Genomic DNA, 13007 nt, shown 5'->3' with positions numbered 1-13007 from the left:
TGCTGTATTGAGCAAGTGGCTTGATTGATGGAGTGGTCAATGAAAATGATCAAGCAAATACAATTTTTAATTACACCACCAGCGCATTTTTCTCCTGGATATTGATTCATCTAAATTAAAGCATTTGGAGAGAAAAAAAAGAGAGAAATGAAACGTCAATAAGATAATAATGTGTGATATCATGTAAAGTCTGCACTTTGTGTTATTTTTTCATATATATGTATATGTACATGTTCACAGATGATACACAGAGACACATAAAGATGACATTCCTTTAAGAGTTAAGCTACCAGAAGAGGAGAATATTCCATATTGTTTTTATCCATAAAGGGTAATTTCACATTTAAAGGCCAATTTATTAGCCATGTACTGCTAAACACAAAGAGTTGGATCATAACCTTTATTCAGAATTACTCTGAGAAATAGTATTCTTGCAGAGAGTTAGATTGAATAGATTAGACTGCAAACCTCTTATTTCCAAAAAATGTTGAACTATACCTTTGGTACTTTTTGACCTGGATTCCCATGTTCCCATGCATTGATGTGACAAATGAGGGCAACAACATTTGATCTAGTATTGAGTGAAAGTGCAGCAGCCAGCAGCTGCGAAACGAGCTGCGATGTTATCCTTCGATCCAATTACGTCAATGTACGTCCATTAAAGGTGTTTGTTTTGCCATTGACAGGCTCAGATTGTCTGTTTGTTCGTGGGTTTAACCAAGTTCTGCTCAAAAAGAAGTCTGAATCTGAAATCTTATGAGAGGTGACTAGAAGATACCGGTGGAAACATCAGTGAGACGGTTGGAGAGAAGCTTACTGGGAACAGTTTGTGATTTTGTAAAAACAGAAAGAGTACCTTAGTGTTATCTTAAAGATTTTCAATGTCATCACTCTGTATGATTTCCTATGAAACCTAGTTTGTATGATATCTGACAAAATGACAGTTGGTGTTTAAAGTGCGTCACAACCTCTGTTTTAAACACATTGGTAACGTTATGATATTGACTACTTTGTTAGGTTTACCTACCAAAACGACTTTGTTAAGGTTTGGGGAAAAGAACAGGAGAGGCTTAAAATAATTACATAGCTACAGAAATACTGGACGTGGTAAAATAGGTGATAGTTTTTCCTTTCAATAATGTTATAAAACCAAGCTGAGCCTGTCATTGGCATATAATTGATACTGCACAACAATGTACTAAATGAATAGACTGCATTCCAGTAGCAACACTCACTCTAAATACTGCATCAATTTAAAACATTATTGTCCCCATTATTCTCTGAAAAATAAGATCCAGATTAAAACATACAGAAGTTTCCCTTAAAGGACAATAGTAGGTAATGGTACGTTACTGTATTTGAAAACAAACCATACTCTCTTATTGAACAAAATGTCTGGATCTCCAGAATGACCATGTCCTTAAGGTATCTTTTTTGATTTATCATGTGCTAAAATGCACTAAACCAATAACTAATTATTACTTGTAATAATACTTGCGTATTAGTTACTACTTATGGGTTCTTTGGGCAAATTGTTTCTTTAAATGATTTTTGTGGCTGTGTTGGGTGTTTATTTAGACATTGCATGATATTTATGTAATTTAGGGGTTAAGAGCAATATCGAGGCTGGAGTAAGGTTCATAATATTAATGTCATCATTCTTCCTTCAGCACTCAGAGATCAAGTGGTGGCCCGTCCATCTGTCACACTGAGGGAACAGTAATCAATGCACTGTGATTTTTTCACTATTTCTCAAGGCAGTCATCAACTGCAGAGGTCAGCCAGCTGACAAATGGCACACCATTGGCAAAGATGCCAAATACTTCACTAATGACACCTCTAAATTATTCCACACAAAGGCATTTACCACAAAAGGTCACTTGATTATGTGTTATTTTTAGACATACCATGATTATTTTAAGATTAGCCTGTGTAAACAGCTTACTGGAAATCATGCTTCTTGCTGTTAGTTCAGTGTTAAGGTCTTTGTTGTTAGAGACAAAGTCCAATTATACTCACAGCTTTCAATTTCCAGGGTGCAGTTCTGTTCATCAAGAGGGTACCTCCTCAAGTCCATCATGCAAGCAGCAGTGGTGGTTATTCTAAGAGACAGAAACACAACAGAGACAGTTATTATGAGATATAATTAAGACTATGACAATTAAGTCCAAGGTTCAAGGGGACGACCCAGATTAACGTGTTGCACACTATGATGAACCACCAGAATGTCCACCACTTATTCATGCTGGAAACATGTTGAAAACATGAAATCGCGGCAACAGTTCAATAATTCATGGCGAGCTTTAAATCTTTTCTTATTGAGCGAGCTTTTTGCCAATATTGCATGTATTTTAGGGAGATTGAATTTATGTAGCACATTCACGGTTCAGGATCTGAAGTCTCTGCTTGTGTACACGTGAAGAACTACTGCTCTCTGATATTAAATAAAATAGTTTGTTGTGAGGGAATTTTCCTCAGTATTTCCCCTCTTTTTCCAGAGACTCTTAAATATGATTTATTCTTTATGTTTCTATGAGTAGTCTGGAGAAGTATTTCCTTTTATATGGATCACTAACTGCTCAGCATCTGAGGTTTTGTCAATGCATGTTATTTATTGCTAGTTCCGAGATATGCATTTCTGCCAGGTAGCTTTAAAAAAATATGTATGCATAGCAGTTTATTAATATCAATAAATCCAGTAGCCCAGGAAAAACAGCTTTGGCAACAGATTACACATGTAGGGGTCTGTGGCATTTAGCTGAAATATTTACCGGTGCAGCACATTTTAGTAATTACATTTCTGCTGTTCATACCAGCTGCTATGTGTTCATCATACTAGCTCTCATTCGCTTACTGCCCTCCTGTGTAAATGAAATAGAAAAATTAATTTTCAGCTCATCATTTTGGTGTCAGAAGCCACCAGCTCGCTCCCCTGAGAACATGCTAGTGGCTTCTGACACAGAGCATGATGAGAGTAATATGAAGCTTTACCCTTTAAAGCACGTTTCACATTTTGGATACATTATCAATCATGTTTTAAGTCAAAGCCACCTATGCTGCTGCAGTCCATGGTTTTACATTGATGCAGTAAGCAAATGCAACCATCTAGACTGGAATAATAAGAACAATACAGGAGATAATAAGCTGTTTGCATTGGAAATATATGGCTTTAACACATAGTTTGTAAATTGGTCATGGTGGGGTGAACAGAGTGCTGTCAGACGGTAATTGGAAAACAAAATATGTTCTGCTGAAGCTGATCGGGGCAGATTAACACACAAGCATGTAGGGCCTCTGGGTGCATGATAGCAGGAGGCACCAGAAGGGTAAGGGAAATAATACATAAACAAAATGTGTGACAGGTATGTATTTATTATTCACAATGACACTGAGCTACATTCTGCTGCACAAGCATTCAGCTGCTCAAACTGCATTCTGTTCTGCTCTACTGTACTGTACTGCTGCTGCCTCACACTGCTCCTGTGCACTGAGTGTACACCAGGGCTACGACCGATACACACTATGAGGAGGCAACATTAAACCTAATTATGTTAATAGGAAAGTTCACATGGCAATCATGATTTTCCAGGCAGAAAGTTGGAAAAAAGCAACTTCCTTTACATAATGTTTCTCTTCAGAGCTATGGACGTCAGAAAACAGATAAAAAGTAAAAAAAAAGAAAATCGCATCACAATTAACGTGACCAAAGTAAAAAGGTTCTACCTTTGGCAATAAATCTAAATGGCTTTGTATTATCATATGATTCAGAGTAAGAAGCTGGTTAGGAAAACATGCTTTCATGCATTTGAAGCCTTTAAAGTAATAATCCTGAAGATCAGTCACTATAACATAACACAATGGTGTCTGATCCTATGGCCCACTGATGAAAACCAATGCATGTGCAGTAGTAAGAAATGGTTGCAACAATCTACAAGCTATGAAAAATGGGCAAAGTTGACTGTCTATAAAACCCATCAAGACAGAGGAGACTGGACTACAAGAAGGACAATAAGTGGATTATTGACACCAAGCTTTGTGTTCTGTGTTATGCTTTGTTGCACTTTCATGACAAAAATAAAATTAAACACAAGGTAAAATAAAAAGAAATGGTGTCCGTGGTGACATTCCCATAAAAACTCACAAGCGGCACACAGTTTGTGACGCACTTTCCATCACCCAGCAGGGGCTCGTCCACCAGATACAGCAGGCGGAGCGAACACAACAGACTCCATCTTTAACTCACTTGTGTGTAAAGGGGTGAACCGTCTAGCTTACTATGGCAAAACAAGCGAAGAAAAGAGCGATGACTATAGATGATTAAACTTAAAAAACAAGTTAAAGTGAGCAATTTAACAAGAGATAAACCCATGGTCTGTGAGATTGTTACTTTAAGTCTAATGACAGTGAAACTAAACCACAGTCTTTTACAAATCTATTAAGTAAGATTGGCCCCAAAAAGTATAGTAAGGTGACGGTAACACAAATACATCACCAAAAAAGTTGCATCTTATTGTTTGCAGTTAAAAGAGGAACAAACTAAAATATTGAGAATCTGAAATGTACTGCCTATAACCTAAAGCGGTAGTGCAGTCCTGTGTCCTCTGTGATTATAAACAGGAAGACATATCCTGTCAAGGCACAGTTACTGTTCTTAAAAGACAGTACCTCTGGTACACAGTGGAGCAGTGAAGCCCTGGAAGCAGCGGCAGCAGCAGCAGCAGCTCAGAGTAATGGACAGAAATTAATTCTTTACCCCCTGGCATAGAGGGAAAAAAACCCCGGACGAATAAAATTGACTTTATATGTGACAGTTAACAAGTCAGGAGAGAATCATCATTGAGTAGGCACAAGTTGGGACGGCTCACAGCGAGGGCCTGGGATTTGGAAATGTCAGCAGATGTAGGTCAGCAACTTAGAGTCCCACCAGAGACGGTCAGCAGCAGGCACTGCAGCCCCACACTCAGCACTCGGTTTACTTTGTAGATGTCATGATATGCAATATTAGTTGTTTTTGTATTTTGCATTATCATGTTTTGGTCTCTTTGCAGTCGTATTATATTTCTTTGTATCTCTTTGAGTGACATTTTGCAGGTGAAGGACAGCAGGCCTCTGACCCTTTGGGCCCCGGGGCCTGTTCAGTAATCCATCCATGGGTGTGAGATGTCTACAATGAAGAGTTTGACAATCATTGTTGTGAATGTAACTTCTTCAGGTTTACTAGCTGGCGTCTGAGGAAGTAAAAACTTTGGATTCATATTAAAGGTGCATTCCACGCGTGTCTCCAGGCCACTCTTGGCTTCTCAGACCATGTTTCGTGCCAGAATTCTATGAAACCTAAAAGCAATCTGGAGGTGGATCCCAGAGGCTCAGCACTACAGACAGGGAGGCTTTCAAATATATGAGCAATAGTTTTGACACCTACACAGTCTACTCCTGTATTCCTCTCTGTAAGGCTGCTTGCTTACCAAAGACGATCATAGTACTACACCATGGTTTAATAAACAGAGGAACACAAGAGAGCAGATTCACAAGAATGGGAAGAGAGAATTCACCATCTGGTGAAAGCTGAGATCAACAAAGGTCTCGATGCTCCCAGGACCCAGCGCACGATCAAACTTGATTGTCAGTCTGCTAATGATGATTTAGCCCCTCAACTCAATGGCAACTTAGAAAAAGCTGCTATATCATGCACTAAGGGCTGGACACTTTCTACTGACACAACTTCTTTTATTGATGTTTCCAATGACTTTGTTTGTTTGCAACACTACTGCACCACTCAGCAGACTCCAGACCCAGACCCCTCCCTTCTCTTCTCATAAAAATAAAGCACAAGGTTAAAATCTAGTTACAGTATACAACAATGAAAATTCAAGCAAGGTTTGTAAAAGCAACATTCATTCCAGGAATGTGGTGGGGGCAGTTTTCTAGATTATGTTTGAATTTTGGACATACAGTACACCATCATGCCTCCATCAATGATTCTCACAGCTTCTGGACACTTCTAGGGAAAGGAACTACAGTTTGGGCAGCCATATACACATTTTTTAGTGGTGGACTGATGAAGAAATCTGTGGCACAGAAACAATCCAGTCACCATTTACCATTTAGGGACTGGGGCCATGATCTGATTACCAGAACTTTAACCAGGCAGTTCATTTTCTTAATTCTATTGGGTGTTATCAACAGTTGCAGACAAAAATATCTGACAAAAAAACAAAACCCAACAACAACCAATCGGAGCAAGGCAGCATGTTACGTAGTGTTGATTGACACATGAAAGTTGGGAACTTTCTCAAAATTCTAAAAAAAAAACAATTTGAGGCAAGAACAAGGCACACTGTAACAGAATTTGGTTTATATTCTATTATTGCTGCCTATAGTTTGACAGTTTGATCTGAGTTTGGTGAAGTGAGCTGGTCTGATTCGCCCATTGAGGGCCAGGCCGTCTGGAAATCAATCTGAACAGGAGGCTGACCAGACTCAGCTGCCAGAGCAAATACAAACAAACTCAGCAGATTGCTCCGGTTTTCCATCTGCTACTCTAAATAACTATCAATGCGCTAAAATATAGAAATTCAGCAATGAAGAGAACTATAGGTTAAATCAATTAAAAGTCAGATTTAATTTGAATTATTTGGATCATTTCTGATTGTTAGTTGTGAAATACGTATTTGTAATTATGTTATATTTAAACTTTTTTCACTTTAGTGACACTATAGTGTTTTTGTAATTATCATGATTGCATACATGTAAGTTTTTGTTTTTAGAAAAATAAGGCATCTAAAAAGGTAAAAAGTGGTGCAGTCTAAAAAGTTGTTTCTATCTACTTGGTTTATTCCTACAATAAAGACTGCAGGTACAGAGTAAGCTCGATTCAACACTCAACACAAAATCAGTGGATAAAAAAATGTGGACACAGTTGTGAAGTAGAGCTTGTACTTAAAATGAATACAAAAATAGAAGAGGTTGATCAACACAAATCAGCACAACCAAGATTAAAATCACTGCAAGCACAAGGAATCAAGGTAAATAATGGTTGAAAAAAACCACCAGTATCAGCACATTTCACAGTGAGTGGATAGGTGAGAGCGCAGCACTAGATGCAGTAGTGTGTGTAATGTGATTGTCCACAGTTTGCATTCTACTGTGCTCAAGAGTGGCACTGGGGATGGATTCAAACAGGCGGTCTTTACAAGAAAATGCATTTAAGGCAACAAAAACCTGAATCGGTCAAACTTGAGAGGCGCAACATTTCAATGAATTAAACTGGAAACACAACATCTATTGTTCTCGGAAAATAAAAGTCCACACAACCCTTGGGCAAAGTCAAACATTTTCACAAAGCAATATAATTGCATGCTTACAGGAGGCTTGTAAAGGTCCTGAAATCACCATGGCATGTAGATTATGCACTGCCTCTAATTACCGTACACTGCTAAAAAAAAAAAAAAAATGGTCTGGAGGACAGATCCAAGGGCTTGACGCCATCTGCCTTTTACCATTACTGCAGTGGGTGATGGTAACAGTAAACCCCTGTGCAGTATGCTTGGAGATGAGATGTTGGAGCGTGCTAGTGTCCCTAGCAACAGCCTTAGCTTTCTGTTTTATGCAGGCACAAAGCCAGTAGAGGTGCAAATGCAGGTGTAATGCTATTTTCTTCTGGCACAAGTCCATTTTACTATGCTTGTGCCTGCTCGGTACTTTTGTAGCTCCAAAGGAACCAGGATGTGCTGAGGTACGTGCGCTGAGTGGAGCAGCTGGGAATGTTTATTCAGATCAGGTGGCGCAGTGTCATTTTGGCACCAAATAGCATGAAATTGATCCCGTTTCCACCTGCTTTATTTGGTGAAGGCACGCATATGTAAAATTCTTCATCTAGTACACATTTAAAACAATCAAAGACACATATAAGTTATTGATTAATGCTTAATTAGCATCTACACAAACAGATTATTCTTACTTAGGTAATCTACGCATGCTTGTAGGATGTATGAGGTCTTTCTGTTTCAGTCCAGTGGCCGTTAAATAGCAGCAGAAGGGGGCAGGACAGAAGGTGATTTGATTGGCCTTTATTGAAGCACGCCCCAATGGATGATATATTCATCCTGCACCAGGGCGGCACCATGCTGCTCCAAGATTGCACTTATACATTGCCAGGCCCATGTGCAATTTCACAGAAGGTAAAGATCAAACCGTAAGGATTCATCTCGCAGGCAGACATTTGCAGCGTGGTCTTCAGCTGCAGTGAGATTGCATTTTTGCAAAGCTGATACCTTGCAAAGAGTCATAAAAGGGAAAAAAACAAAAACTTTTGCCATCAAATCTCCTTTTGTGTCAGCACCAATTCAGTAATTCAGAGTTTCTGAATACTGATTATTGCATTAATAATTCATTAGTTCATATGATCTACACCTTGTCACTGCCATTTTCTTTTATTCATGGAACAAAACACATTCCCAGCTCCTTTGCTTCCATCAAACTACTTTATTTTAATGACTTGTGTTAAGAAAAGCAGCAATCCATTCGGAGTTTGAACAAACCTCGGGACGTTTTCTTACTTTTAGCTGTCCCTGAGGGATTTTAGATGGGTCTCTGTGTGCACATTTACTGTTGACTGAATTGTCTAGTTTGTCACAGTGATCTGGGACATTGAGGTGGGGAGTATTTTGAACCTTTTTTTAGCCTTTCTGGGACAATGATTCTTGGATTTAATGCACCTCTCTTCTTCCAAAATATTGTTTTTGTTTGTCCTGCGTCACACTCAGAACTTTGTAGACTAATAACTTTATAAATAAAGCTTTAAAGTCTGTTTTTCTTGCCAAAAATAAATCTGTCATAAGTCATCAATACTAGCTACGGTGATCTTGTTTTTCTATCGCCTCGTGAGGTTATCAAAAAAATGTCACTTGCTGTATTACTGCCACATGACAGAAGCAAATTAAGAAGGCAGCAGTTATCTAATTAAAAGTTAGTATCTTTGGATTTTCAGCACTGTTGCATCTGTCAATTCAGTGCTCCAGGTTTCTCTGATATTTAATGTGTTTGCGCTTGCTCTAGATTTCTGCCGATGCCATCCAGCCTTTCCTGTATGTGCTAATGCTGTTTGGGGTCACAGAGGGGTAAAGCCTATCCCAGCATGAAGGAAATAGTTATCCTGTATATCCATATTTTCTTCTGAGGCTTCATCTTCCTGCATTATTAAATCTTTCCAAAAGTAAGTTTAAAAAGACATGAAAAATCCATCAATCCCTTCCCTATAGCGTACCATCTTCCTTTTCTAGGTAACTCCCAGCATGCACTGGTAAAAAGGCGGAGGAACCCTGGACTAAGTTTCTAGTCAGTACCTCAGTCAGTTTGTGGGAATTACAAATTACTTTAAGGCTGCACAACATCACTGCAGCCATATCATTATTTTTAATTCTGGAAAACTTATCTTAAAAATTGTAACTAACGCCATTAGTTTACCAAGTAGATAAATGTTTAAATGGAGAAAACAAATAACAAAGAGTATTAATTATCCACAAATGAAAATGAGATAAAGGCAAAGTGTCCAGTGTTCTTACCTCAGCCCATATAAGACAGTGCCATCCGGGTGCAGTCGGATCATACGGTTTTTTACTGTCACACCGTGAAGAAAGGACTTCTTGTCATTAAGGAAGTAGGTGTCAGGGAGCCAAAGCTGGTCTGCTACACGGTTGTCCAGAGTCAGGTTTAGCTTCAGCTCACCATAGGCCAAACGCTTATCTCGCCAACTCTGCTGGAAATACATTGTGATGGTGTAGTCCTGGGGAGAAGGAAAAACTTGTATGAAGTCACAGACAAAAAACTACTCAGCTGTACACAGGGTCAAGAGCTGTGGGAAACATTTGAGCAAAAATGCTTTTCTGTTCTGTGTTTATCTTATTGTTTCCCGCCAGTGCCTGATTTAAGAGGACCCCTTCAAAGTGGGCATGGATTATCAAAACATTGATGTCAGTCCTGAATCCACAAATGACAGATAGTAACACAATTAATATGGAGAACAAGAACAAGGTGGTGTGTACCAACAGATATAATGCTAATGAATTATAAAATATTCTTTGGTTTTACTACAATGTAACTTAATGAAGCTAAAAAGAGGAATAAGCAACTCTGATAAGACGACTACAGCAATAAAAGAAATGCATTTGCTATGAGAGCACTTCTACGCAGTTTTTATACTCTCAGATCATGAAAATTGTTTCACTCTTTTGCACAATCAGAAAAACTAAACTGCTCAGCATTTGTAAAATAGGACATGGGCAGCAAACCAATAAATAAAGCTGTGCTAGTACTCCTGTATTAGACTGAATCTAACTGTGAAAGTGCTTAAGTGGTGATATAATGTCTGCCTGCTAATGCATCATTGCCCCTCTGGTCAAGGTACTGTAGTCGACAGTAAGACCCAGGGAACATACACATTAGCTTCATTACACACATTTACACTCACACATTCCAATGATTTTAAGTATTGTGTCCTATTTATCTAAGAACAGTTTTTAACTGTTAAGTTAGTGAGTGTAGCCACGCTGCATGTGTTGTGGAATGACGCATGTTAAGACCACAGTATATCGCTAACACCCTTTGATTAGAAAAGTATCAGGAACATGCTCCATCATGCATTAATCAACCCTCTCACTTATGTATATGTACTGACAATGAAAATGCAGATTTGCTTTAAATTGGTTTGACAAATACACGCAACAAACGCTTTTAGAAACATAATTGTCTTTAAAAAATTCCCCTATAGAATTTTTTATTCACCCTTTATGAAATTGAGGATTTAATACACATGAATTTGTTATTCATCAAAGGGTTTTTATGTTCCCATTCAGAACTTGCGATTCAAAAACGTACTAGAGTGAGGATATCTCAAACAGATCATAAACACGTTTAAGACAAAGTCTGCTGTTGATTAGAAGAAATAGAAAATAATTTGACCACTCCAGAAGCAAAAGTGAGACACACAAACTAATGAAAGAAAAAAAAATCAACATAAAATGTAAAAAGGACAGCTTCCACCATATGTAAGGAGTCAAGCTGAGTGCAACAGAGAGAGTGCTAAGAGACAAATGTCCTCACTCATATTCACCCGCCACATTGCTTTCTTCACAACTTCTTCACTGCAATACTAACTGTAGCTCTCAAGTCAGTACAATATGTGCTGTCTGGCAGAGTAGTGTTAGGATCATATTATGAGGAAATGATCAGTAGTTCAAAACAAACAGAAAAAAACAAGGTTTCTTCTCGTGGAAAGATGTGTATAAAAAATTATTTTCACCACAGATACTTCACCACTGAGGCAAAATAATCACCTGCAAATTAATACATCAACATAATATATATAATAATACCATTTGGAGGAATGCAATTTTTTGCTACTTGCTAAATAAAAGGATATAATAGATTTGTTCAAGCAAAGGACCAACTACCAACTATGTGTCTAGGGCTTTTATTGTTAAAGGATCTGGTAAGGGCTGCTTTTGTGAAGCCTAAAAGGAATGATGAAGTTTAGGTAGTTCAGAATATAGAGTCACAATGTTTTGTTATTATCTTCATTCTTCATACAACACAACAAGACTAGTGTGCCTTTATTTGTGTTGTGAAGGCCTAACCCTTACCTATCCCTAACTGTGCCCCATTGAATAATTGATTTCTCAGAGTGTAATAGTCATGCTATGTGTGAATGTACTCATGACAAAAATGCCCTGTATGGATACAATATACATGTGCATCTCAATACATTAGAATATCATGGAAAAGTCCATTTCCAGTAATCCAAGTCAAATAGCCCCAACCAAGTACTGAGTCATATAGATGGACATACTTTTCAAAAGGCCAACATTTCCATATTAAGCATACTTTTTAAAATCGGTCTTTTGTAATAATACATTTTTTTGGGAGACTGAATTTTAGGTCTTCATTAAATGTAAGCAATAATGATTATAATTAGAAGAAATTAAATAAATCAAGACATGGAATGTTTCATTCTGTGTGTAATGGATCCATACAATGTGTTATTTCCACTTTTTGAATTGAATTACTGACATAAATAAACTTTTTTTTTGATATTCTAATTTATTGAGATGCACCTGTATTGCTGTCATTGTTGCATTGTCTGACTCAGGTTAAACCCTTTGTAAAAGATGAAAAAATACAAACTTTCTGTTATTATCTTGTTTGACATTCAATTTTGAAAAATAACTTCAATAAAACTAGGAAAAAATAAATGAATAAAAATAAAGTGTTTTTTCTGGAGCTGATGATGGAAGCAGCTACCGAGTGAGCCATCTCACTTTGTTTTCAACTCGTTGACTGTTGCACATGTGTAGCACTGATCGGGCAGGATTTATCGTGTCCACATGCAGTTTTCCTGTGTAGTCTAATGAACAGATCAATGATATGATAACATGATATCGACCTTAAGACAAAGAAGTTTGTAACTTACCATGTTTACTTCTGAGATGGAGTCGATGCTCGCTATGTTGATGCTCATTCCTACAATGACTGGAGCACCTGAAGAAACAAAGGAAAAACTCAAGTCAATAAAATACTATAAGAGATAACTACTGTAATCCCAATGTGCTTTCTTGTTTAGCAGTAAATTAGTTAATTGAAATGGAGTATTGATGATGTTAAATCCATTGGATTTCTAACCAAATTTCCACAATTACACATATGTTCCTATGTCCGTTTGAATAGTTTTTTTTTTTTTTTTTTAATCCAACCGTTAAAACTATTTGATAACTTCAGTCCCATCAGATTTTTATATACTGGTGCATTTTTACAATGCACGAAAATGGCTTTTACCTGTACATCGAATTTCAACATCATCATCACGGTTAAGTGAACAACATCACATAGAAGAGCTGCATTATGTATTATTTGCACATGTTGAACTACATTGATGAAAAATTCAGATGTGTTTTTGCTGCTCAGAGGCTGTACGTAAAACACAAAGTAAAGATCAGTTACTCTCAGCTTGTGCT

At 37.7% G+C, this 13007-nt stretch overlaps 1 protein-coding gene across 2 annotated transcripts in view; it reads right to left on the bottom strand.

Annotated features, from left to right (window-relative positions):
• The window catches only part of gabrb4 (gamma-aminobutyric acid type A receptor subunit beta4), a 57870-nt gene that overhangs the window by 9095 nt on the left and 35768 nt on the right, over positions 1-13007 (bottom strand). For both annotated transcript variants that reach the window (XM_059351562.1, XM_059351563.1), the window contains exons 3-5: positions 12467-12534; positions 9564-9784; positions 2020-2102 (exon numbers count right to left, since the gene is read on the bottom strand). In XM_059351562.1, coding sequence (XP_059207545.1) covers positions 2020-2102; positions 9564-9784; positions 12467-12534 — 372 coding nt within the window. The remainder of the gene's footprint in view (positions 1-2019; positions 2103-9563; positions 9785-12466; positions 12535-13007) is intronic.

This window comes from Centropristis striata, chromosome 15 (genome assembly GCF_030273125.1).
Source record: "Centropristis striata isolate RG_2023a ecotype Rhode Island chromosome 15, C.striata_1.0, whole genome shotgun sequence".
NCBI lineage: Eukaryota > Metazoa > Chordata > Actinopteri > Perciformes > Serranidae > Centropristis > Centropristis striata.
This window is presented reverse-complemented; position numbering and strand designations above follow the sequence as displayed.